Source organism: Lotus japonicus, chromosome 1 (assembly GCF_012489685.1).
Source record: "Lotus japonicus ecotype B-129 chromosome 1, LjGifu_v1.2".
Lineage (NCBI taxonomy): Eukaryota > Viridiplantae > Streptophyta > Magnoliopsida > Fabales > Fabaceae > Lotus > Lotus japonicus.
In genome coordinates, this window is record NC_080041.1 from 129,682,873 (window position 1) to 129,707,744 (window position 24,872).

The 24,872-nt window shown below is 35.4% G+C and overlaps 2 protein-coding genes across 2 annotated transcripts in view; both read left to right on the forward strand.

Moving 5' to 3' along the window:
• LOC130725352 (uncharacterized) overlaps positions 1-11,754 on the forward strand; it is a 27,155-nt gene extending 15,401 nt beyond the window's left edge. Inside the window, exon 2 of the mRNA XM_057576592.1 lies at positions 10,765-11,754. Coding sequence (XP_057432575.1) covers positions 10,765-11,419 — 655 coding nt within the window. The 3' untranslated portion in view covers positions 11,420-11,754. The remainder of the gene's footprint in view (positions 1-10,764) is intronic.
• Positions 11,755-21,263: 9,509 nt separating this feature from the next.
• Positions 21,264-24,271, forward strand: LOC130732677 (non-structural maintenance of chromosomes element 4 homolog A-like). Its single transcript, XM_057584681.1, has 7 exons — positions 21,264-21,605; positions 21,841-21,921; positions 22,310-22,568; positions 22,674-22,764; positions 23,160-23,376; positions 23,490-23,581; positions 23,800-24,271. Exons 1-7 carry the CDS (start codon positions 21,461-21,463, stop codon positions 23,857-23,859), a joined length of 945 nt encoding a protein of 314 aa, XP_057440664.1. The 5' UTR covers positions 21,264-21,460; the 3' UTR covers positions 23,860-24,271.
• The last annotated feature ends 601 nt before the right edge of the window (positions 24,272-24,872 follow it).

Here is a 24,872-nt window from a genome sequence, read left to right on the forward strand (position 1 = left end):
ACTATGAGTTGAAAATATGAAAATCCTTGAAGGATTTAAAATGCCAGAAAATTTTACTTCAAACATTGAAGTATTATTTTGAATGATAAAGTTCTATATATGGAACAAATTGAATGTGATTGGCATGCATGACCGGTTAGACCATCCCGAGTCTTATGATGCGAAAGTATATGAATCCATATGAGTACCCATCGAAGAACCTAAAGATTCTTCAATATAATGAATTCTTATATCTTGTTCTCATTACCAATTAATAATTGGTAAAATATATGGGTTTGAATCCCGCATACTCTTGAGTATATTAGATGCGATACATGTGCACGTATTCACTCTTTTTATGGGTCATTTAAGTATTTCATAAATTTATCGATGCATCGACTAAATGACCAAATATATGTCATCAACTCTCAATATTGATAGAGTGAAAATTCCAACCTTGATCAAGTTGGTAAATGACATGATTTTGAATATCTAGTTGCACATGTTCGTATTCAAATTATCTAGCTGATTTGTTTAATTAAATGCCTCATATTTATAGCTAGACAATTACATATGAGAACAAATATCCTTATTTATGGACATGTGATATTGCAATTAGCAGCATTGACACGCATCAAGCCAACAATTCATTAGAATTCTCTCCATTGCAATCGGTTCATGGTCAGGAACCTAATATCTCTCATCTAAGAATTTTTAATGTGCGTTATATATTTTGAATCGCTCCACAACAACACACTAAGGTGGGACCACGAGGAAAGCTGAGATTATGTAATCAATTTGAACCAGTACCGATATATATTTTATATCTTACTTGTTGTTTCTCAGCATTGGGGGGAGAGGAAATTAAGCAGCTCTGAAAATTTGTAAAGAATGCATATGTATACTCGCACTATGAACTAGAAGTTCAAAAGATGCATTCTCTGACCTAAAAGGAATTATTAAATTCCTTATATTTTGCAAATACCCTTCTCTAACTTGATATCCCAGTTGGAAAATTTGTCATTATTATTAGGTTAAGGCATGCCTAAAACTTGGTTCAAAAATATATATCCTAGAGAAGGATGATGGTCTTGTTGAGGAGGCAAACTATCTTGAAAAGTGTAGAGACTACAAAAATGTGTATTCCTCCTGAAGAGGTTCAGGTACCTGTAATTATTTATTTAATAGATCTCATATGATTATGTCTCTAAAAGTTAACACAAGGAACCAAGAACATGAAGAATTGTCGACATGATGAAGTAGCGCTCAATATTAGAAATATGTGCGAGAATCTTGAACCCGAAAATGAATGGGTGTGATTGGCCATAAATAGAAAGAAGTAATTCATTTGCTGAATTTAAGGGTCTTTGAACCTCATATCTATACCCTAAAGGTATAAAGACGATAAGGCTTAAAGAGTCTTTGTAGTAAAGTGAAATAATATTGTCATATTTAAGACAAACAAGTGACAATTGTGGTGGATACTTGGAGTTACAACTTATTGGTATGGCTCACTTGAGATTGATATCTCTATAAAACTCCTTGAAGATTGTAAGATGCCTAAAGCACACAATTCATGTTCTCAACAATGAACAAATTACTAGATTGAGGCAATCTAGATGATTATTTTCTTAAGGACGGTCACAAAATGATCCAACAAACTCATGCATATTTATGATGAGATATGAGATTGTTTATGTCATAATTAATGTTTATGACAATGATTTATTGAGACTCTAGAAGAGCTCACAAAAGCTGTAGATTTGCTAAAGAAAGAATTTGAGATAAAAGAGTTGAGAATGAAACTTTTGTCTAGCCTTATAAATTGAGTATGAGTAATGATATATACACACCTCATCTTTTAAACACTTCATTTCCACTTATTTTTGTTTCTACCTCTCTCCTCTTATCATCTATCACATCTCATACTTTCTCTCTCATACTTTTTCTTTTATTCCTATCTCTCTCCTCCTCCACCTCCTTCCACCTCAAAATGAGGTGTGAAGAAATCATAATTCATTGAGTATCTAAAGGATGAGGTATTTATGTACCAAAGGACTTATATTACAAAGGTACTAAAAGGATTCTATATGGACAAATCATGTCCACTGTGTACTCTATTGATTTTAAGGTCATTAAATGTAAATAAAGATCCTTTTAGACCTTGAGAAAAGAATGAAGAATTACTTGATCCTGAAGTACTATATCTTAGTGCTATCAAAGCATTATTGTATCTTGCTAGTCATTGTAAGACCCAAGATTTTAAGCTTAGAATAAGTGGAAGAGATTTCCATTTACGATTAGGGTTGATGTAATGTGAAGGAAAACCTGAACGAAAGTTTATTAAATGAAATATAATTATGAAGGAGAAAGTTCAGGAAAAGTTCAAGGATTGCATTATGATCGATAAAAGTTATAGCACGAACGTTTTACGCTTAAACCTAGGTCAGAAACCCTAGTATATAGCTAATTTTCACTTTTAGGCACGACGGAAGTTAATTCCAAAAATCTTCAGAGAAATGTTAGAACTTCTCTTTTTCCATATATCACAATCGTTTCGAGGCGAAACTCTAGAATCTACGAACGTCCGATTCCAATCATCGGAAGTTTGCCGAAACCGAATCCCTGGTATTTCAAAACCCTAGAATTTCTCGACAATGAAGACTTTATCTATTCAGAGCTTCAAATGATTATTCTACACGCGTACACCCATTTCTATTGATGATTTCAATCTTTCTTCAGAAGGAAGTTTTCCATTCCGACATTCGATGCAAAAAGCAACTTATCGGGTAAAATAGTTTTACACCGACTTTGCACCGACTTTGCATTAGTTGCCAAAAATACAAGGAGACATCTTCTTAGCTTAGGAATTCCTTTGCCAAAACCTATCTTAGAATTCATGGAGAATGATGCCGGAAAAATCAGATTCGCGAAACTTTCATTTTCCCGCGAATTACCATTTTCTATATATAGCAAGCAAGTGAGAAGAAATCACAAAACTCCACCATTTTCTACCCAAGGAGGCCGCGAGTTTGCTAAGGAGAGGAGGAGAAGAGATTTTGTTCAATCCTTGCTTGATCGTTGATTAATCAGTTGCTGCTTCAAGGTTTCGAGGTGATTTTGAGGAATTTCCTGAGGATCAACACCTTGCTTGTGAAGAAGAGTTTGAAGTTTTTGCTGGAGAACCTTCAGGTGAGGGCTTCTCACTGAATCTCTAGTTAATGCTTAGGGTCGATGTTTCGACATTGTTTACTGTTTATGCACTGGAATTGTGTGTGATTGGAAAATGTTTTCTGAGGCTTCGGCTGACAATGTAGATGATGCATCTACTGTATGTTTTTGATGAGTGAATGACATGCTAAGTGCTAATTGGGTAATTTAGGATGTGTGGTGCATGCCTTGTATGCTAAGTGTTATGTGGTTATTGTTTAATATATTGATATATGACATGTTGATTGGTTGTGCTGAGTTATTTATACTTATGCAATGAGATCTGAGATTCTGAATGGTGAGAATAGCGGGCAGGTCATGCCGATTTTATTTTGAGAGTTTTGAGAAAGTTTGATAGGACGAATGAGATTCGGGCCTTGTTATGATGTTTGTGGATCGAGACATTCTCTGGAGTCATTTGGGGATTAGGAGATCCCGAGAACTTATAGGATTTGCGATAAGACTAAAAAGGATATTATTTTGAAAAGAAAACTCATAAGGCATTAAACAACCTCTAAATCTTTAAATAAAGATAATAAACTCGAAAGGAAGTTTTGGATGCAGATCATAGTTTTGGAAAACGAGAATTGTCGTCGGATCCCAGCATTGAGAAAGTTGAGGGGCTTCGAGTATGTAGATGTTGTGGTGCTGTTGGAGCAGCTTTTGTGGTTGTGCTGTTGGAGCAGCTATGTTGTTGGGCGTATCTTCGACTTTGCGGCGCGAATCCGTATGTCCAAACCCGACGGGTTGGGCCGATTCGGCAATAATTGTTGACACGCGCGAATCCGTATATTCAATCCGATGGATTGGATCGATTCGGCGGTAGTCACTCAGGCTCGCGTGAATCCGTATGTTCAATCCGAGGGATTGGATCGATTCAGCGATGACCTTTCGACTCGCGTGAATCCGTATGTTCAATCCGAGGGATTGGATCGATTCAACGACAACTTTTCGACACGCGCGAATCCGTATATTCAATCCGATGGATTGGATCGATTCGGCGGTAGTCACTCAGGCTCGCGTGAATCCGTATGTTCAATCTGAGGGATTGGATCGATTCAGCGATGACCTTTCGACTCGCATGAATCCGTATGTTCAATCCGAGGGATTGGATCGATTCAGCGACAACTTTTCGACACGCGCGAATCCGTATATTCAATCCGATGGATTGGATCGATTCGGCGGTAGTCACTCAGGCACGCGTGAATCCGTATGTTCAATCCGAGGGATTGGATCGATTCAGCGATAACCTTTCGACTCGCGCGGATCCGTATGTTCAATCCGATGGATTGGATCGATTCGGCGATAGTCATTGGACACGCGCAATGTCCGTATGTTCGACTCTTTTGAGTGAACCGACTTGGCGTTGTCATTTGTTGCGTGTGCGAGTCCGTATGTTCAACCCAGGGGGTTGGATCGACTTGACATGCCTAATTGTTGGGCTATCCTGGGGATAAGTCCGGGAAACCGGGAGTTTCCGAGTATGTGATACTCTTTGCTTGTTGAGCAGTTGTGACCATCGAATTGAGATGAGTCGGATGATCCGGAGATCATCATGAGTTACTATGTGGATGTGAAGAAGTGTCTTTTGTCGCAGAATCGACTTTACCTTAGGGTAAGCTTTTAGAGACTTTAATTTACCTAGAACACGGGGCGACGTGTCGAGAGAGAGTCGGAGACGTTGTTTGACTAATCATCCTGCATTCATGCATACTGATTTAGTTGTCGAGTGTGATTGTTATTTGTTAATCCTATGTGGAACATGTTAATTGTTATTATTGCTGTTAAGTTCATTATGGAATATGCAACCCTAGGATGTTATCCCTAGCTATAAGCCTAAGTGGCTATTCTTTTATCTATATCTATTGGTGCTATTATTTATGTAATTCTTTGGAGTTGACCCTCGCGTCTTCTGTGTGTGCTTTGGCGGACAAACGCCCTTTGTCAGATGTCTTTGGCGGACTGGTTCACGACGGTTCACCCTTCGGGGGAAACTAGAGTTGGGATGTTGGAACAGGAGCGCATCGCGATAGCGAGCGGAGGACGGATGGTGTACATAGACTAGGTCGTTCTGGATTTCGAATTCGGACGACGATCATGCCAGCATGTAGGATTGAGTGTTAGTGTGAGCTCCTCGAGATGGGATTAGTGTAGGAGTAGAGTCTTAGCTCTGAACATTATTTGTTTCATTCGGGACAGGGTAGTTTCCCACCTATAGCTTTTTGTGTGGTTTCTTTACGGGAATCACAGAGAGTTGGTTGGACTTAGGAGGTCTTGTTTCAGGCCGATGGGCCAGCTTATTCTCAGTTTTGAGGGATAGTGTTGCGGACACTTACCTTTAGATTTGGTTTGTACATTTTGCCTACGGGCGCAACTTTTCTCATTACCCGTCACTGGAGGTTTACTCGTGACGTGGCTAGCTGCTTACAGCGGAGGCTGTTATATATATTGTATATTAGTTCTGATTTTGTTATTGTTGGGTTTTATTTAATTCAGTCTTGTCTTAGTTATTATCAAAAAAAAAAAAATTTCACGTTTTTCCGCATTAAGTTTACTTTTGGTTACTAAAGTGACGCCACCGAAATCGGGGTGTTACAGTCATACTCGACTTGATATATCATTTGCTATTAACTTATTAGCAAGATATAGTTCTTCACCTACACAAAGACATTGGAATGGAAAACAAGTGTTTCGTTATCTTAAAGGCACATTAGATATGAGTTTATTTTTTCCCTTTATGTCCAAGCTTAATCTAATTAGTTATGCAGATGCTGGATATTTGTCTAAATATCTCAAACAGGTACTTGTTTACATGTGGACGAACAACCATTTCATGGAGATCTGTGAAAGAAACTATGATAGCCACCTCAGCTAACCTTGCAGGAATATTAGCATTACATGAGGCAAGACGAGAATACGTTTGGCTGAGATTCGTGATTCAATGCGTACTTGATATTGGTGATTTGTCCTCTTGAAAGATGCCGCCAACAACTATATATGAAGATAATACTATATGCACTACTCAATCAAAAGAAGGATACATCATGGGAGATGGACAAAGCAAATATCACCGGAGCTTTTTTTCACTCATGATCTACAAAATAATGGTGACATAGACATCCAACAAATTCGTTCAAGTGATAATTTGACAGACTTATTTACGAAGACTCTTCCAACTACAACATTTGAAAAGCTTGTGCGGAATATGAGAGTTTGTCGGCTCAAAGATCTCAATTAAAATGTATTGCACTCTTTTTTCCTTAACCGTGTTTTTTTCCCATTGGGTTTTACATGGTAGGGTTTTTAATGAGGCAATGTACAAAGACGAACTATAGAATGATGTACTATTTTTCCTTCACTAGGTTTTTATCCCACACCGGGTTTTTCCTAGTAAGGTTTTAATGAAACACATTCTTAAGGGATGGTCATCCAAGGGGGAGTGTTATGAATATTTGGATGTCCATCATAGTTAAGAGTTCATGGGCCAGACCCACATGTATATTTGTTCAACACTCTAAACCTAATAATATAAATTCAAGGGAGTCTGACCTAGCAGAGCATCCTCATCACACTATTTCTCTATCTCTTGTTCCTCTATTCTCCTCTCTTATTTACTTGCTTACTCTTTATTCATAACATCTTTTAACTTTTTACTTTTTCATGCATGGCACCAAATTAACAAGTCTAATATCACGGAGTTAATTACGTAGTAAATACATGCTTATCAGTTAAGAAGAGTTTATTTCATTTATCATTATTATTACTTGTACAGATCGTCAATGGGCAGCCACCACTTTGATGGTGTATAGGATAATTTAATTAAATAATTTAGGTAGGTACCCGCCCCTTTGATAAGCATATTATGTCGATCTGCATGAAAAGCGTTTGTGTATATGTTAGTCGATCTTGTATTAATTAGCATAAATAGCGTACGTTTGCCAACATAATCCACGTTCCACACATAAAGTGAAATATTTTTTAAAACATCCTAAAATTAACATGATCTCATCATATTTGTACGTATTTTGATTGAGCTCACATATCATCCGGTTTTTCATCTCTAGAGTCAGGTATAGGCCTAAAAATTATTGATTTAGTTATTTGATTTTTGCCACTTTTTAAAAATAATTATGATTGCGCTATAAAAACCTCCGCTATCACCACCAATACCGCCGCCATCAACACTGCCATCGTTGCTACCGCCACCATTACTACCACCATCCTCTACCACCATCGCCAACTGTCAACAACGTTGTCACTGTACTACCACCACCACTAACCTCTTTTACCACCGTCACCACCACCAATCTCTATCACCACCGCCGCCATCACCACCATTAATGCCGCACCAACCTCCTCAACCACTGCTCTTCATCTCAATATTTTGAATAGTTTTCATTTTTACTAAAAATGATTTTTTTTTTGTTTTCCATTAACTAAAAATAGCTTTTAAATATTAACTAAATTTTCTTTTAAATAAAAATAGGAAATGGGAAAAATAAAAAATGTATCGGCAATTAGAATGTCATACTTTACTTTGAAAAAAATCACTCCTTTAGAAGCATATATGAAAGAAAGACGTGGGCACATAAATACATAATCAATTTTTTTTCCAATTAAATAAATAAAGTAACCATTTTTGTTATTTTAGAAATCACCCACTTTCTTATGTCATTCAAAGACACACGTTCTTCTCCCATTTAACAATATAATTCAAATGAAGGTATGGGTAATTAAGGTGTCCAATTGCGTATAATATATAGCATATAATGGTTGGTTTCAAGTTTGATATGTTTAATTTTCTTTTAAGTAAGATTTGAGTTTTGAGACTTAATGCATAATAACCCCGATCGAAAGAACTAGTCTTACCTTGCAAATATCTACATCACGCAAGAAAAATTACGCATAATTAATAGGGTGTTATTTGCACACCCAGAAAAATTAATAAAGATGTATTTCTTGTGAGGTATTCTAACTTTGACTTATCCTTATGTTTTATAGGATGGAAGGGATAAGAGAGAGGATTAAGAGTATCTTCACTGCTAGTTCTTATTTTTTAGAGCATCTACATTCATCACACTCACTAAAATATCTACACATCATTTTTTCAATTTCCCATAATGTTACTTCATCTACCCCATTTTACTAACTTTTTACTTCAACCCAACAACTCTTAAAAGTTTCTATAGTGAATCACACCATCAACATCACATTTGTGTATTTTATTATTTATCTCCGTTTTAATTAATTGTATGTGTTTGTAATAAATACAAGCTCAAATTTCAAGTCTAGTGTGGAGTATCTATTCTCACATACTCATCTTTGTCATGTTGGAATTGAATATGTAATTCAATAGTAATAGATACTCATATGAGTATGTATTTAACATTAGATACTACCATTGGAGATGCTCTTAGTCCTTAGCATTATTCATGTGGGCCTGTATTGCCACATGTGCCTAAGCAACTCTCAAGCAATTTTACTCCAACCATGAGTTCTTAGTTATTAGTTCTTACCACTATTCATTTGGTCTCACCAACCACATTATTTATACTTTTTATTTTCATAAAGTAAAAAACAAACCTCATAAAGTAATAAAGTAATTTGGATGAGAAAGAAATAATTAATATTTTAAGCTAAGAACTCAAAAAAGTAAAACTCCTTATATAAGAACTGAGTTCTTATTTTTAAGAACTAAGAGCTCCTAGTCAGCACCTCCAATGGTAAAGTTCTTAGTTCTTAACTCAAAAATAAGAACTAAGAACCTTGCATTTGAGATGCTCTAGAAAATAAGTAGAGCCTATAGGTTGTTTAGTATGATAAAATAAAATTTGATAAAGAATTATGTTAATTCTCTTTCCCTTTATTTTAGTTGAATTAAAAACAAAAGGACTTTATTTTTATAAAATGATATTTTAACCTAAAATATGTAAATATTGATAAATAAATAGAGTATGAGAGGTAAAAATAAGAAACTGGGTAAAAAATCACAAGTCTCTCATCGTTCTCTTCATTTGAAGGCACCACAAAAAGTGGTTCTCTTACTCCTATCTCTTGTCACTTATCAAATGAGGGTGATCATGAGGCTTCTCTCCTTAACTTTCTCTTCTAGATTTCTCTATTCTCTAATTCTACTCTAACAAACATATAGGGTAAGTGTTCTTAAAAAAACATAGGGTAAGTGTTAAATAAACTCATCTAAAGTAAAGTATCTAATTAATTAAGATAACTAGATTAGAAACTATAAAGTATATATACGAGCTTCTTTACTTAAAGAGAGTCAAACAACCAATTATCTCAAAATGTTAAGTTATTGGGTAAGAGCCATATGAATGGTTTCATATTATATTCTAACACGTTCATTCACGCAATAGTCATTTGGGCTTGAAGCGTGGACAATGGACAAATTCAACTACCATGTACCATGTGCTGAAAATAAACTTTATTTTATTAAAAGAATTGGAAGCGAAAGAGATCGAACTCTTGACCACTTAGTCATAGAGGCTCTGATACCATATTAAACAATCATTTATCCTCAAAATTTAAGTTATTGGATAAAGGCTATATGAATAATAGAGTTCTTATACACACCACCGCACAATGCAAATCACTATTTGTGGGAGATTTTGCATGTCAATACACATTGTTATAGTCAAAACTCAAAACCATTATAAAAATGAGCGTACAATAATAGTTAACTTCTTTACTTAAAGAGTCTCAATAAACACCATCACATAATGAAAATTATTATTGAACACTATTTATGAGAGTTTTGACCGTCAATACAATTTATGGAATAAAAAACTACTGCAAAAGTGAATTTATAATAATGATTGACACTAGGTGAATTCAATTCATAGATAATTAGCGTTACATAAAACTTTTCCACACAAAATTATGATCTAATATTCTAATCTATGGAGTAAGTTATAAAACTCTATTTCTACTAGTTTTCATGGACTCAAATTTTCTCCTTATCTCACTCTTTAATTTGACACAACACGTAAAATATTACATCTAAACTTTTTTTCTCTCTTTCATCTATCTTATCCTACTTTTGTCAGGGACGTATGTCTATATAAATATGAATCTCTACATTAAATTTAAATCATCTCTGGCTCCAAAAATTGGACGAAGGTTCTGAACTATAAAAAAAACCACTTGTACAGTATTGTCAGGGAAACTACAGTTATGAAACATTAAACAATAGCTCCCACACCAAGTATCATATTCTATAATCCTCTTGGGTTCATAATTCTGGCGATTCTTATGCCACAATCACCGTTTCTCGAGCTTCTTAATCACTACTATACAACTATAATTAACATTAACAAACACAAGCAGCAAATTGAGTAATCGTGAAGTTGCAGAAACTAACAACCAAGTAATTTATTTAAAACTGTGAAGCGGGTCTTATCCCCTGCATATCCACAAAAGAAAAAGAACAAACAATGACAATGTACAATTATTTTGACTATTTTTTCCACAAAAGTGCATGGTACTTCTTTAAATTAACCAAAAGACAAAGGGTAAATTAGTAATCCAACAACTTTGGCATCCCATATAAACTACCAGAGACCATGGACCAATTTACACTCACTCCCAAACACAATCACACAAACTCTATTTCAGTTTCTATCTACCTTTTGCCCCCACAAAAAAAATGTTGTACCCTCTTCAAATTTTCTCAGTAAAATCATCATCACCATCATCATCTTCAACCTTAAGCTCAATGAAGCTTAAGAGAATCATTCACACCCTCGTAGTCTCCCACTTGTGCAGAATCATCCGTGCACTTTCCAAATTCAAGGCTGTTATAGTTGAGATTTTTAAGGACAACCACCAAACCATTCACTTCCCTTTATACCCTTCTCAGAAAAAGAGAAACAAGATCATCTTTGGTTCCTTCAGGCTTCACTACAATTGGTGCTCTTCAAAATCCTCTCATGTTCTGCCGGTTCCCCAGCGGGTTTATGAAGGGTTGTTTGATGCTACTACTCAACAAGATGGTGAGGATTGCCCTGACTCAGAGTCAGAGCTTGCAGGGTACCTGAGATGGCTTGAGGAGAAGAAGGTTCAAGGTGGTGATGATGTGAAGGAGGAGAAGGAGGTGAATGAGAATATTGATATGTTAGCTGAAATGTTCATTGCCCATTGCCATGAGAAGTTCAGGTTGGAAAAGCAGGAATCTGATAGAAGGTTTCAAGAAAGGCTGGCTAGAAGCATGTGAAGTTAACAAGCTCTCAAGTTGATTTGGTAGTGTTTCTTTTCAGAAATGTTCATTACTCACTCACTCACTTGTGTTGTTGTGCTTTCCCACATTCAAATTCAGTTGGTTAGTTACTTGGGAAGAGCAAGCTTGTCCATGGGGTGGATTTTATTTGTTGCCTTTTACTTTTATATTCCAACTTTTCAAACGATCAAGGGGGGTTTCAAGAATTGTTGTATACATGGTGTGGTGTGGGATGAGAAGGGGAATTCTGCAATTCTTCTGTTGACATAGTCATAATGGTTTTAACTTTTAATTCAGTCTTATCTAATCTTGATGAAAATTGTTGTTTCAAATTAAGTAGGTCTCACCTTTCAGCATTCTCATCATATATAGTATGTTTGGATCAACTTTTATTCATCAGAATCAATTTTGACACCTAAAAGTTACAATTCCCAGAATTGATTCTGATTTCTTAATCAATTGTAGTAGAACTTTCGCACGTCGTCTCTACTTATCAGTTGTCAATATATAAGAAAACCATGTAAAAGTGATCCCCAGAATCAAATTGTTACACATTCCTCTATTCCTATGTATGTATAGATAGAGAGAAAGAAATTAAAGGGTAAAATATGCATGAAAAGAGCTAATTGTAATCATGTAATAATCATATATAGACAATGGAGATTACATTTTAATCAAATCAATCTTAGTTTTCCATATGTGGTTAATATTATAATCAGCCAAAATTAAGTCCTCTGTTATGTGCCTATTTTATATTTAGGAAGATCTTCAGATTCAAGCCATACAAATTTATACGGCGCCCTGTCTTCTGGAATCCTAAATATAGTCTTGAATAAGTGGACAATGGCATCTTATCCATTATTAAATGGTTTTTGGTGTTACTCGCTTGTTGTGAGAGTTGCTGCCAAAAAGAATGAAAAAGAAACATGAGGTTTCCAATTCTGTGTTTGTGTTTGTATACCAATTGACTTTACAATGTGAACAAACTTTCATCTCAATTCATAAGAGTTTCATTCACATTTTGTCTCGAGGTGAGTCCTAACGTTTTGTATTCACCGGTGCCAATGAATATCCAAACATAGCTTCATATGTTGAGATTATGAAAACGCATTCATGTCAATTCATAAGAAGAGTTTGTTTACTTTTCCTTCAAAGTGAATGCCAATGTCGGTTAGTACTTGGTGCTGACGCTAACGAGTATCCAAACATATTATATCCCTTCCTTAATTATTTCTTGGAGAGTATGATATTTGTAGCCTCTTGAAGCTTTTAGCTTCCTATACCATATCTCTTGCTGATTGCATGAATCTTCAGTTAAAAGCTCATGTCAATTAGACAATTATCGAGCATGATTATGCAGAGTTCAATTTGTATCCATTTTTGTTTGTATCTGTACTAGTTCAATAAAGTTTGGACTCAGTCTAACAACTCACCTGCTCCAACCCCTCCACGGCTCCACCCCTTCATTTTTCTTTTCTCTTTGAATTGATACTTTTGCAAATATTTGATGAAACTTCAGCTGGGAAAGTGAGAAATTATTGGAAAGGTACAGAATATGCTTTCAGTTTCAGTACTACCACACTAGGTAGAAGATACACTAACTGAAAAGACTAGTTCTTGGTTTCATAATAACAGAGAATCTTAACCTTAACTCAGATTCATATAGCGATATTTTAAAATGATATATTGGTCCCCATCACCATCAGGTAGGTAAGTTCATCGATCAAGATGCATGCACGCACTCTCTCACTACCAGACAGCTAGACATTGTTTCAAACAGAGAAGATAGTTATTGCGGTAGATCCAACATCTAGTACTTTTCAAAGCCAAGACCATGTTTACAAGTAAATTAATATACTAATTCAATAACCTTGTCAACAGTTTCTGCAACCTGCAGATGTACTGAGTCATCAGATCATGCCATGGTTATCCTTTCCATCCTACTTATTGTATTCTGTTTCGCTTGACTAGAATAATCAAGGTTTTAAATTGTGAATGTAATCGCAAAATTGTGGATAAATGCGAGTTGATGTGAACGTAATTGTTTTTTTTTTAATGCAAAATTAACATAACCGACCATAATTGTTGACGTGATGTCGATGCACGAACTCTAAAACCTCTTACGTTGTTGCGGCCACAATTGCGGTTGCAGACCACAATTTAAAACCATGGAGATCTATTTAGATTCTCATTTTCTTAAGCGCAAATGGAAAAATACGCAATCCAAAACATTAATTAAGAAGTAGTAAGATTTTGACACATTAACTCAAACGTAAATCATCGTAAATTTCCATTGAAATTCAAAAATACATTTAACTTATGAAAAAGAGGAAAATTGAAGTCTTATAGCCTTGAAAAAAGAGCACATGTCCATGACAAGAGCACAAGTCATTGATTACATGTGCTGATGCACTTAATCTTTAACAAAGACAAAGATTTATACTTTTTGTCCTAATTAGGATATCAATTAGTTTTGGTTACTTTCCCAGGTCAGCCAAGTGTGACATATCCTTCCTTCTCACTGCATTATTTAGATGCTTTGTTCATGAATCACTTATAAGCCAGCTGTTTCTGGTTCAATAGTTTGAATATCCCAATAATTAAGCTTAAACGTTTTTATTTTTCTCCAAGTAAAATAAAAGGTAAGATTTTTTTATCCTCAAGTGGATTCCTTAAATTTGTAGTAGTTAATTATTTAATTTGAAGGGTATATATATTTGATTTTAGGATATAGTGGACTAGGAGTCTAAGATGTGGGTCAATATACAGGAAGTCCTGTCTGATTAATGTTGGATCTTGAATAACTCTGTAAGCAACTGCATAATTAAACATATGATAAGTAATCATGAACATAAACTAGTAAGTATACAAATATTTGTGTACTTAACCCATCTTAATTGTGCTTCCACTGTCTTAGGACCACCCCAAGTATAATTAAATAAGAATTCACATAACGGAATATGCTCAAGCATGCATTATTAGACTGGGTTATATTAAGAAATCTCAACTATTTGCAGTGAAAATTACATAAATAGCAAGCTAGAACATCTTCTTAATTACTCTCAATTTCTCATATCAAACTATTTTCTCACAGGGTTGTTAGGACAGTAAAAGAAGATAGATAGGTAAGGCATCAATATTGATGCCTTTAATTTCTCTAGATTTTCCTTTATTCCAAAACTTCTTTAGCTGCTTTATTATAGCTAGAGATATGGAAGCTTTAATGGATCCAAATTCGGTACCTTTGGTCTCCTTGTTACCAGATAGAAACTTCTTTTGAACAAAAAAGTGAATGGGTGGAATGGAACCTCTTTGGGATTTGATTCTCTAGGAATTGAAAGGATCAAATTGATGAGGTGGTGGAGCTGAAGCTGCATCTACATGCAATTCCTCACATGAAACTTGATAGGCCACTTCTTGGACCACTGACTGTCTGACCATGAGACAGTCCAAGTACTAGTTGTCAACACAGTGTGGATATCAGGCCATACAAAAGTTATAGTCCAAAAAGGCTTAATTAGGACTTCCCAGCTGGGCTGCACACTATAGTACTCATAACTCACTAGAACAGAAAGGGGTAGCATTGCTTTTGACCAAAAAAAAGTGAAGCATACATTTTCATTATTTTGTGGTCTCTTTGCTGTCCTGAGATTAACTCTTCAAACAGTGTCAAATTGGGGGATTAGGGTTTCTGAAATTTGAGATTAAGATATGTTTGTAAATTTGTTTTTTAATTAATATTTTTTGTTTAATTATTAATTATAAACATAGAAATAAAATCTTAATTAAAAATTACACTTGGATGTCATGTCAGACTCAGCTATACACGTGGAAGTGCCACATAAGCTCTGGTCGGACACATGACATTATGACAAAGTGGTCGGAGGCTTCGGAGCTCTCATGTAATGACTAAAACCACGCTACGTCTCTAATCGTGAGGATTAAAATGCAACTTTAATCCAATGAGTGACTAAAACTAAACTCCGCTATAGGAAATAAAAAAAATTAGTAAACCGTATTATGTGGAATCATAGAAAAAATATTGCTTACTTTGCCTACTTTAGTACTTTTATCCCATTACTGCACTGTGCTCAATATTCAAAGGATGAAACTTCATTCATGATAATGGGGGCAAGAGGAACTAAAGGATTTCCCTTCCTGCCTCCCCAGCCAATTCCCAAAAGAACCACATTATTCAAACATACTCATGTGCAAGTTACCTCACATTCACACATATTTTTACCATTTGATGAATAGATGTTTGGATCAATTTCTTTTTAGTCCAAATCAATTTTAGCATCAGAGCTACTCACCACATAAGCTCTCTCCAGACTTTAAAATTAATTCTAGAAGAATTTCCAAAACACACTAGTTAAGCCAACCTCATTTTCTACATATCCAAGCAATGTTTCACTTCACCGCCAAGAGGTTCCAATCTTTTTGGCTGTAAAGGCAACTCTGTACCTAAAAGGTGTATGGCATGGCAAGATGTTCCAAGTACCAACAACTCACTAGCCAACAACCAAACGTGCACTACTTACTTTTCCATCTGTTCTTTTGACTCATCTTGACCATGGCATCATTGATCAATACCATGAATCTTCACTAGCCAACATCTAGCTTAGATTTGCGCAATTTATGTTCATAAAAGTTATGTAGTTCATGTGACTGCTACCTGCACGATCTCATATCCCATAACCATGTTTCAAGAAACTGGTGGAAATACAGACATAGAAAATGCAGAACAACAATTAGGTTTCAATTCTGAAGTGGATGGAAGAAGCAACAATCATATCACTGCATGTTTAAAAATCCATCAATAATTGATTTTGAAGCCAAAGTTAATTATGTGAAGAAGCCAAAGTCAATTCAACAATTATTGCTTCGGTGTAGTTTCTGAATGTCAAAATTGATTCCAAGAAAAAAGAAGCATAAACATGATATAAACATGTATCAATCATCGAAAGTGCTAAAAATGAACTTGAAGCATTTTCTTTGATCGAAAAAACTTAGGTGTGAGAGTTGTCTTCTCATGTATAAGAATTATTTTAGTCATATGTTTAGTCAATGTCTACTACTGAACACCTCTATGATCAAATAACTGCCTTTTGCAAAGAAAAATCCTTGAGTGTATTTTATTTAAATCTAGTTCAGTAGTTCTTTTGTACACTTCCACTGTCCTGCTCTCTCTCTCTCTCTCTAGTAAAATCAAGAGCTAAAAAACCAAGAAAAGATTGGAATCTGGCGAATTGGTATAACATGTAGCTAAAAGTCAAAAAGAACTAAAAATGAACTTCAAACATTTTCTTTGATCCAAACCAAAATTTGACATCTAGGCTATTGTGATCAAATGAAGGCAATCCAAAGCAAAATACTTGAATATACTTTTATTTCATTCTACTTCTTATGTACACTTCCTCTGTCCTGCTCTCTCTAAAGCAAAATCAAGAGCTCAAAAAACCAAGAAAAGATTGGAATCTGGCGAATTAGTATAACATGTAGCTAAAGATCAATATATAAAATAGAAAAGAAGAACAAATCACAGAAAATTTCCTTGCTGAGATCTCCATAGAAATGTCCAGTCCTACTTGTTCTGGGTAGGATCTGGGATGCTGGGTGGTGCTTTCCTCAAACTAGGCTCCACAGTTTTCCTGTTCTGATTCCTGCTTCCACTTATTTTACCAAATCTTGTGAAAAAAGAAGCTGAAGATGTTGAAGATGAAGATAGCAGCTTCCTTGACACTGGAAGACTTGTCTCTCTTGAAAAGCTTTGTCTGTGGTGGAGACAGAATGAAGAGAATAGAAGAAAGTGAACCAGAACCAAGGCCAAGATAGCAGCCAAAACTCTGCAGCTGGTGATCTTCATGATAAATTGAAAATGGTTTCAGCAAGAAGCATGCTAAGCTCAGAGAGGGTAGTGATAATTTTCAAGAGTTGGATCACAGAATCAGGTATATATGAAAATTGAAAAAACAGGAACATGCCTTTGGCACGTGGTTAACCATTCCTTGTACAATATTACTATTTTGTATATCATATCATATCATATAATCATACTCTACAAGGAGAAAAAAGGGCAGTTGCTTAGTTAATCAACGGTGTTAGTTTTTAGTTAATGAAATAGTAAGTACATTTTCAGCATATCGTTCTTGGGATTGACTATAATAGTGGAATAAACATTTTGGCCAATGAAGAGGAAGGTCAAAGAAGCTATCGGAGAAATCTCACATTACTTAAGATGTTGAAGCAAGAGGGAAGTCAAAGCTATATATTGATTCAAGTTCTTTATTTCAAGATGTATGTTTGGTTTCACGTTTGTTCAAGCCAAACGTGGACCCTTGACTCCAAAAGCAATTATTTCTTGCTTCTGAAAACGTGGATCAGACCAAATGTGGATTCTGGATGAGTTTTCCAAACAAGCTCTCACTTGCATTTCAAGTTTATATCTGACTTTAATTTCTTTGCTTTGTTAGAGTACGGATGCCCTGAAATATAGGGATGAATTTTCTTTACTTTGTGGGAGTGTGAATGCACTAAGGTAATGTGTGAGATTGAGAAAAATCTATATATTATAAATTTTTCATACGGCTATGGTAGTTTTTTTTTTTTTGACGGCATACGGCTATGGTAGTTGGACAAAATCAATTTTGAAAATAACTTTTATGAGTGATTTTTGTGTGAAAGTTTATTCTGAGAAAAAATATGCTATATATAACATGCTATCTGCATTGAAGTGGGGAGGGAAAGAGAAATGCATAGTACTTTCTCACCCTTTAGTTTACTAGGCTGGAACGTGGAAGCTGCAAATCATGTGACACATAATAGGCTACTATTGCTCCTGAATTTTCAAGTATCCAATGCAATATGAAGATTCATGAGATCGGACACGTGAATCCAAACTATGGACCTTTCTAAGTTTTAACTCATGTTCACAGCTTTGTCAATCAAAATAATGGTTTGATTGCTTTAATTAGATTAATTATTTGATTTAATACATTCATATTGGACCATTTCTACTTAGCTTGGTGAAATTCCTCATACTAAATATGCCAAATCATTTCCACTTTTGTCATGTTTCACCACTTTTTTCGCCTAATGCTTCCATTCCATGTTTTCAGAGTATATCATGTGAAAACCTTACACTTGAGGTTAGATTAAACTCAACTATCTTAGCTGGCTTGTCAGACACATATGAAAATACTGTTGCTCCCTGAAGATATACAATTGGTCAGTTTTGTTTTCTTCTGTTATCTTTGTGTACTCAAGATTCTTCTCGTTTTCCAAAGACTGAAGATTGGATGAGCATAAACTAAGAAATTCAGCAACTTAGAAGATTGTTATTTATAGCATGACTAAGCTCCACTATAAGCCATCTTGGGGATCAGTAAATAATATAAGGAAATCCCAGATTTAGCGGATAATGTTGACTTACTTATACTAGGATCTTTGTTTCAGAATTCGGATCGAATTATCAGGGACTCGTTGAATGGAAGTAAAATACTGTCAATACTTGCTCTTTATGAGACTCACTGTTGTGTATGTGACTCTGTACATCAAGTCTGGGAGAAGAGGGTGGTGGAAAGGGAGATGGAGAGAGGGATAAGAGAAGGGTGGTGGTGGTGGTGGTGGGAGAAGGGTGGTGAGTGTGGTAACGATGGTGGAGAGGGAGAGAGCGAGAGAGTGGTGGTGTTGAAGGAAGAGAGAGAAGTTGACCATTTAACTCGTAGGGACCAAATTAACAACTTCATGGATCAAATTGAGATTCATGTGGCACTTAATGTAACCCAACATTCAATCCATTAACGTTATTTGGAGTTTGAGACAAATCTGACTGTAAATTCAATAACAAGTGGCATCATGTCCTTCATAGTCAATGAATTCACCCAAGGTGTAAATGAGTGTACAAAATTAAATATAACTCTCATGGTACAATTGAACAACACAAAGCACGTCTTGTCATTCTTGGCAATAATCAAGTTGAGGGTATTGACTTCTATGAGACCTTTACTCCAGTTGCTAAGACGGTCTCCGTTTGTGTGATCCTTGTTATTAGTTGTTATTCATGGTTGGGAACTCCATAAAATGGAGGCTCATAACGCTTTTTCTTCATGGTAATCTTGGTGAAGAAGTATATATATCTCTTCCTCTGGTTTTCTGGTGCCTCTTTTGGGAAGGTTTGTAGATTGCGAAAATCTCTATATGGTCTTCGTCAAGCCCCTCGCAGTTGGTTCTCTATGCTTACTTCAACCTTGAAGTCATTCGGATTTGTTCAATCCTAAGGAGATTATTCATTGTTCTCTCTTCAACGACATGTTGATAATTTAATTACAGCTGGAAATGACTCTGCAGAAGTTGCTAATTTCAAAACTTATCTTAGCACTTTTTTTCACATGAAATATTTGAGAGTGTTGAAATATTTTCTTGGTATTGAGATTGCTCGTGGACCTGATGGGTTTTTTTTCTGTATCAATGTGAATATGCGCTTGATATTATTTCTTACGCTGGTTTGCTTGGTTCAAAACCTTGTGATTTCACATGGAACAAAATCACCATCTAGCGCTTGCTAATGGTTCTGATTTTGCTCATCCAGGTCGTTATAGACGCCTAATTGGCCGCCTGATTTATCTCACCATCACTCGCTCAGAACTCTGCTATGATGTTCACACTCTAGCTTAATTTATGCATTGTCCCAAGGAAGCTCACTAGCATGCTGCTCTTCGAGTTCTTCATTACTTAAAAGGAGATCTTGGGCAAGGTCTTTTGCTTTCTAAGGACAGTGCCTTACATCTTAATGATTATTGTAATTCTAATAGGCAACTTGTCATTTAACCCATCATTCTCTTACTGATTATTTCATTATGTTGGGCACTTCTCCTATTTCTTGGAAGGCTAAGAAGTAGCTGGTCGTTTCATGATCCTCTACCAAGGCTGAGCACTACTCTATGGCTACTACTAGTTGTGAGCTTACTTGGCTTAAGTCCTTGCTTAAGTCTCTTGGTTTTCATCATTCAGCCCATATGCTCTATTCCACAATAGATAAGCGGCTCTACACATTGTTTTGAATGTTGTTTTTCATGAGTGTACCAAGTATATTGAGGGTAATTATCACTTTGTACGAGATCATATTCAAACTGGTAACATCTCTCTACCTTTCATGTTTGTGCCAACCTCCAACTCGCAGATATTTTTACTAAGGCTCTTGGGAAGCAACAATTTCAATTTCTTTTGCGCAAGTTAGGCATTCAGAATCTTTTTTTTTTTTTGGAAATTAAAATATATATATATAGTTAAAGTTGATCAACAATATGGGTACAGTGACCTAGCCAACAAAAACTCAACTACTACATCAAAGACCATCACAAACACCTCAAATAACTACAATCAAACAACCCTTAACAATTACATCCCAATGAGAGGTCCTTATTAAAGTCGAAAACAACAACAAGTACAATCCTATACTCCTATTAGTCGCACGACTCCTGCAATAGAGAGTCACTCAAGTAGTGCAAACCACAAGACCCGTGCTTCATACTCGAGGGGGGAGTACTGCATTAATTAGCAACTGTATCTTTTATAATTAGGAATAATATATTTTTCTCCTATGAATATGTGATTCTTGATAATATATATCTCAACCCTATTTTCTATTCAGGGACAATACATAACTAGCTCATAATCTTGATGCAATTGATTGGTGGAGTAAGTTGTATATAATCCCCTAAGTATCATGTGAATAACATTTCCATACTCTTTTTTTAAAATATAATTAAATATAATATTTTTTTTATGAAGAGAAACGTATTTTAGAAATCCGAAAATATGTAGAACGGCAAAGGCCACACTCACTGACTATGGAAACGTGCCTCGTAAGCCTCTTTGAATCACAGTCCCTTCCCTCGCGCCTCTTCATGCCTTCGATTCGTCTTCTTCTACACTCTCTCTTCCCTCCCTTCCATATAACAACGCATTCTCTGTTCTTTCCACTTTTCAAACTTAACTACTGCTTTTCAAAATCGCTCTAGTAGTAGTAGTGTCATCATGGTCAAACGCAAAATCCACCACGACGGTAGCACCACCACCACCGAGAATGCCGATTCTGACGACGCCGCTGATTATCATCAAACTCGTCACGCCCGTCGTGGTCTTCGTTCTAGCTACCTCGCCATCAAGAACAGGATTCACGGTAATTCACTTTTCTTACTCGCCACGCCTTTCTCCTGTTTGATTTTTTGCCTCCTTCACCTCAATTTTTGTACTTCTTCTCCTTTTCGCTAATTTTGTTATGCATTTTCTATGTGAGAAATTGAACTTGTTTCGTTTAGGAACTAATTAAGTGTCTGTTTGATACTAATTGATTGCAATATGCAAAATCATAACCAAACACACTTTACTCATGTACTACTTTGTGGTTTTTGCAGATGAAAAGGATGAAATTGCAAGCCCTGAGTCTAAGAAATTTGATTTGATCTTTGGTGAAATGGAAAGCTTACACCAACTAGGTATTTATTTAATATTTATTGTCTTGTATTTAAATATTGTTACGTGGGAAGAAGATATTATTAAAGATGATCGTATTATCAATAAGTATTTAAATATTGTTACGTGGGAAGAAGATATTGTTAAAGATGATCGTATTATCAATAATATGTCTCATAACAAGAGAGTAGATTAAATAAGAGGATCTAATTCATCTGTTATTCTGGCTGAAAGATTTTTAAAATCAGAATAGCTTTTGATTAAGCTCAATGGCTTTTATGGTTGTTGTTGTATTTAAATATTGTTGTATTTGCTTGCAGATTTGTTTTGTCTATTATAGTAAGTTACATTTAAGGATATAAGTTTTTCTATTTTTGTAAAATTTTGGTTGAATATTCTGTCTAATTTTAGTTACAAAACCAAGAGAACAAGTTGCTGATGCACAGGCTCTATTGGACATCACCAAATCCTTGGTGGTGACTGCGAGAGCTCATGGTGGCGGTGGACTCACTCCTTCTAGCTTTGTCGCCCACATGCTTAAGGAATTTGGAGGAAAAGGTGGAGGAGCAACTACTAGCACTGAAGATTGTAGCAGAAACTTAATAGCTTGGAAGGATATTGGAGTTGCAGTTTCATATGTTTTTGGAGGGGGTTATGGCTGTTCTACAATGTAATGTACTAATGTCCATGCTTTATGATAGAAGACTTATTTGTTTTGTAATTTGATATGATTTTTCCCATTGGATATATGTAATTTGCAGTTTTGCTTCTTCAGGATTGGCCCAATCGATGCTAAAATAAAGCAGAGGAAGGTCATTAAACGTAGAAAGCAAGTGAAATCCATTGAATTGGCTCGGCCAGAAGAGGTTAATTTTCTTATTGTGTCTGCAGTTTTTGGTAGTTATAAAAACAAGAAGGAATGTAAAAAGGAAAATAATGGGGGTGTTTTTATGAGGTTTTGATTTCGATAGACTTTTAATCATGCATCTTAGGTTGTTACCAATTTCCAATTTTTGATAATATTAGTGTCTACACAGTTTCTGTTAATTTATCACCAATTTGTTTGAAGTTAGAACTCAGAGCACATTATGTAGACGTTATTGCTTTGATGTTTGATCCTAATTCCAGCATGGAACTAGAACAGCTAAGAATTCTCTGTTTACTACTCCAGAGTGGAGTATTTAGAATGTAAGCAGAAATATTTTTATGTAATCGATGTACTAATATTGTTTATTCTAAACATTAGCTTGTCTTTTTGCAGCTTGGCGGAGGTATAAGCGAAGAGAAAACTGATACTGATAAAAATATGTTAACTATGTTTAACATCTTAAAGAAAAATAGAGTTGTCAGGCTTGAAAATCTGGTTTTGAATAGAAACTCCTTTGCACAAACAGTGGAGAATTTATTTGCTTTATCTTTTTTAGTCAAAGATGGGCGAGCTGAAATAAGAGTGAATGAGGCTGGACAGCAATTAGTTTGTGAGTCACTTTGAAAATGCTTAATTGCTTATACTAACCCCTCTCTCTTTAAATTTGTTATACTCTTATATATCCTTGGTTTTTAACTTTTCTTCGTCCACTCCCTTCGTCAGTGCCAAGGAATGCTCCTGCTGCAAATGCAGTTCTTACTAAGGACGTTGCTTTCAGCCACTTTGTATTCCGATTTGACTTCAATGATTGGAAGGTATCTGGAAAGAATTGTTAACTTTTTTTGGCAATTCTGATATGTCTATTTAACTTTGTTATACTTCAAGTTTTCAACTAATTTTTGGTATATTTTAACTCTTTCCTCTTGTAACTTCTCCTAAATGAACTAGTGTGAATTGAAACTGCAAGCTTTACCTTTTGTCCTTCAATGTGTTTTTCTTTTTCACTATTCATATCCTTCTATTTAATTCTCAGTTGATGGTTAGCACTGTTGGGGTCGGGGAGGAGTTGATGCCAGATAGAAATAGTCAATGACTCAATCACAGAGTTAGTGATCTGCAGAATTTCATGGCCTACAACACAAGTAACTGACTTATACAGGAAACATGATTTGGTTCTACAGCAGCAGTGGTCAAGAGAAGTTGTCACTTGAAAGCGATCTGTTAATGAAGAGCTAAGTAGAGTTATCATTATGAACAGAGAAACCATGTACAGGTATTTGGCATGTGTACAAATTTGGTTTTGCTCATTGCATAAACATGCCTAGAGTACATACAAGCTAAGTATAGTTTCAGGTTAAATATATGTTCAACTCTTTTGTTACTACTTTCAAAGAACAGATAATGGCTTTAGTGCATATGGTTATTCAACTTGGTTCTTTTGGATTTTGTAAGAACACATGTCTGGAATTGAATGTGGCACCTAACCACCTGATCAACCGTGATGATGCGACAGGATTTTGCATGGTGTGAATTTGTAACAAAGCCATTAATTAAAGCAGGGGAATTAGGGTTTTGGATTCGGTTTGACTAGTGTTCTTGGTGTTAGGAAGGAAAAAGGAAAGGAAGGTACGGTTTGGGAGGGAGAAAATCTAATTTTGTATGTTAAATAAGTTTTTGGTTGCTCTAAGCACAAGGCATCTTAACTCCACTGAATGTAAATTCAAAAAAAAAAAAAAACTCCACTGAATGTGTCACGGTCAACTATGATATGGGCATACACAAGCTTTTGACTTGACACGTAATCAAGTCGCGTGAACTTCAAATATGCATATACTTTAGTGATGCATATACATTTCATTCACAGTCAAATATGCATATACTTTAGTGACAGTTTTTAACAGCTACAAATGTTAACGGTAGTTAAAAACTGCCATAAAAATTATTTGTCAACGGATGGTCGTTGAAATGCGTATGTTCACACATTAAATGAAAAACCTTTGATTTAGGAGCAAAATTGATTGCGCAATTAAGCGGGAAGGAAGGACGGTTGTGATTCAATTTGAGGTTTTTTTTATGACTTAATTATTATATACGTCTTTATGGAAA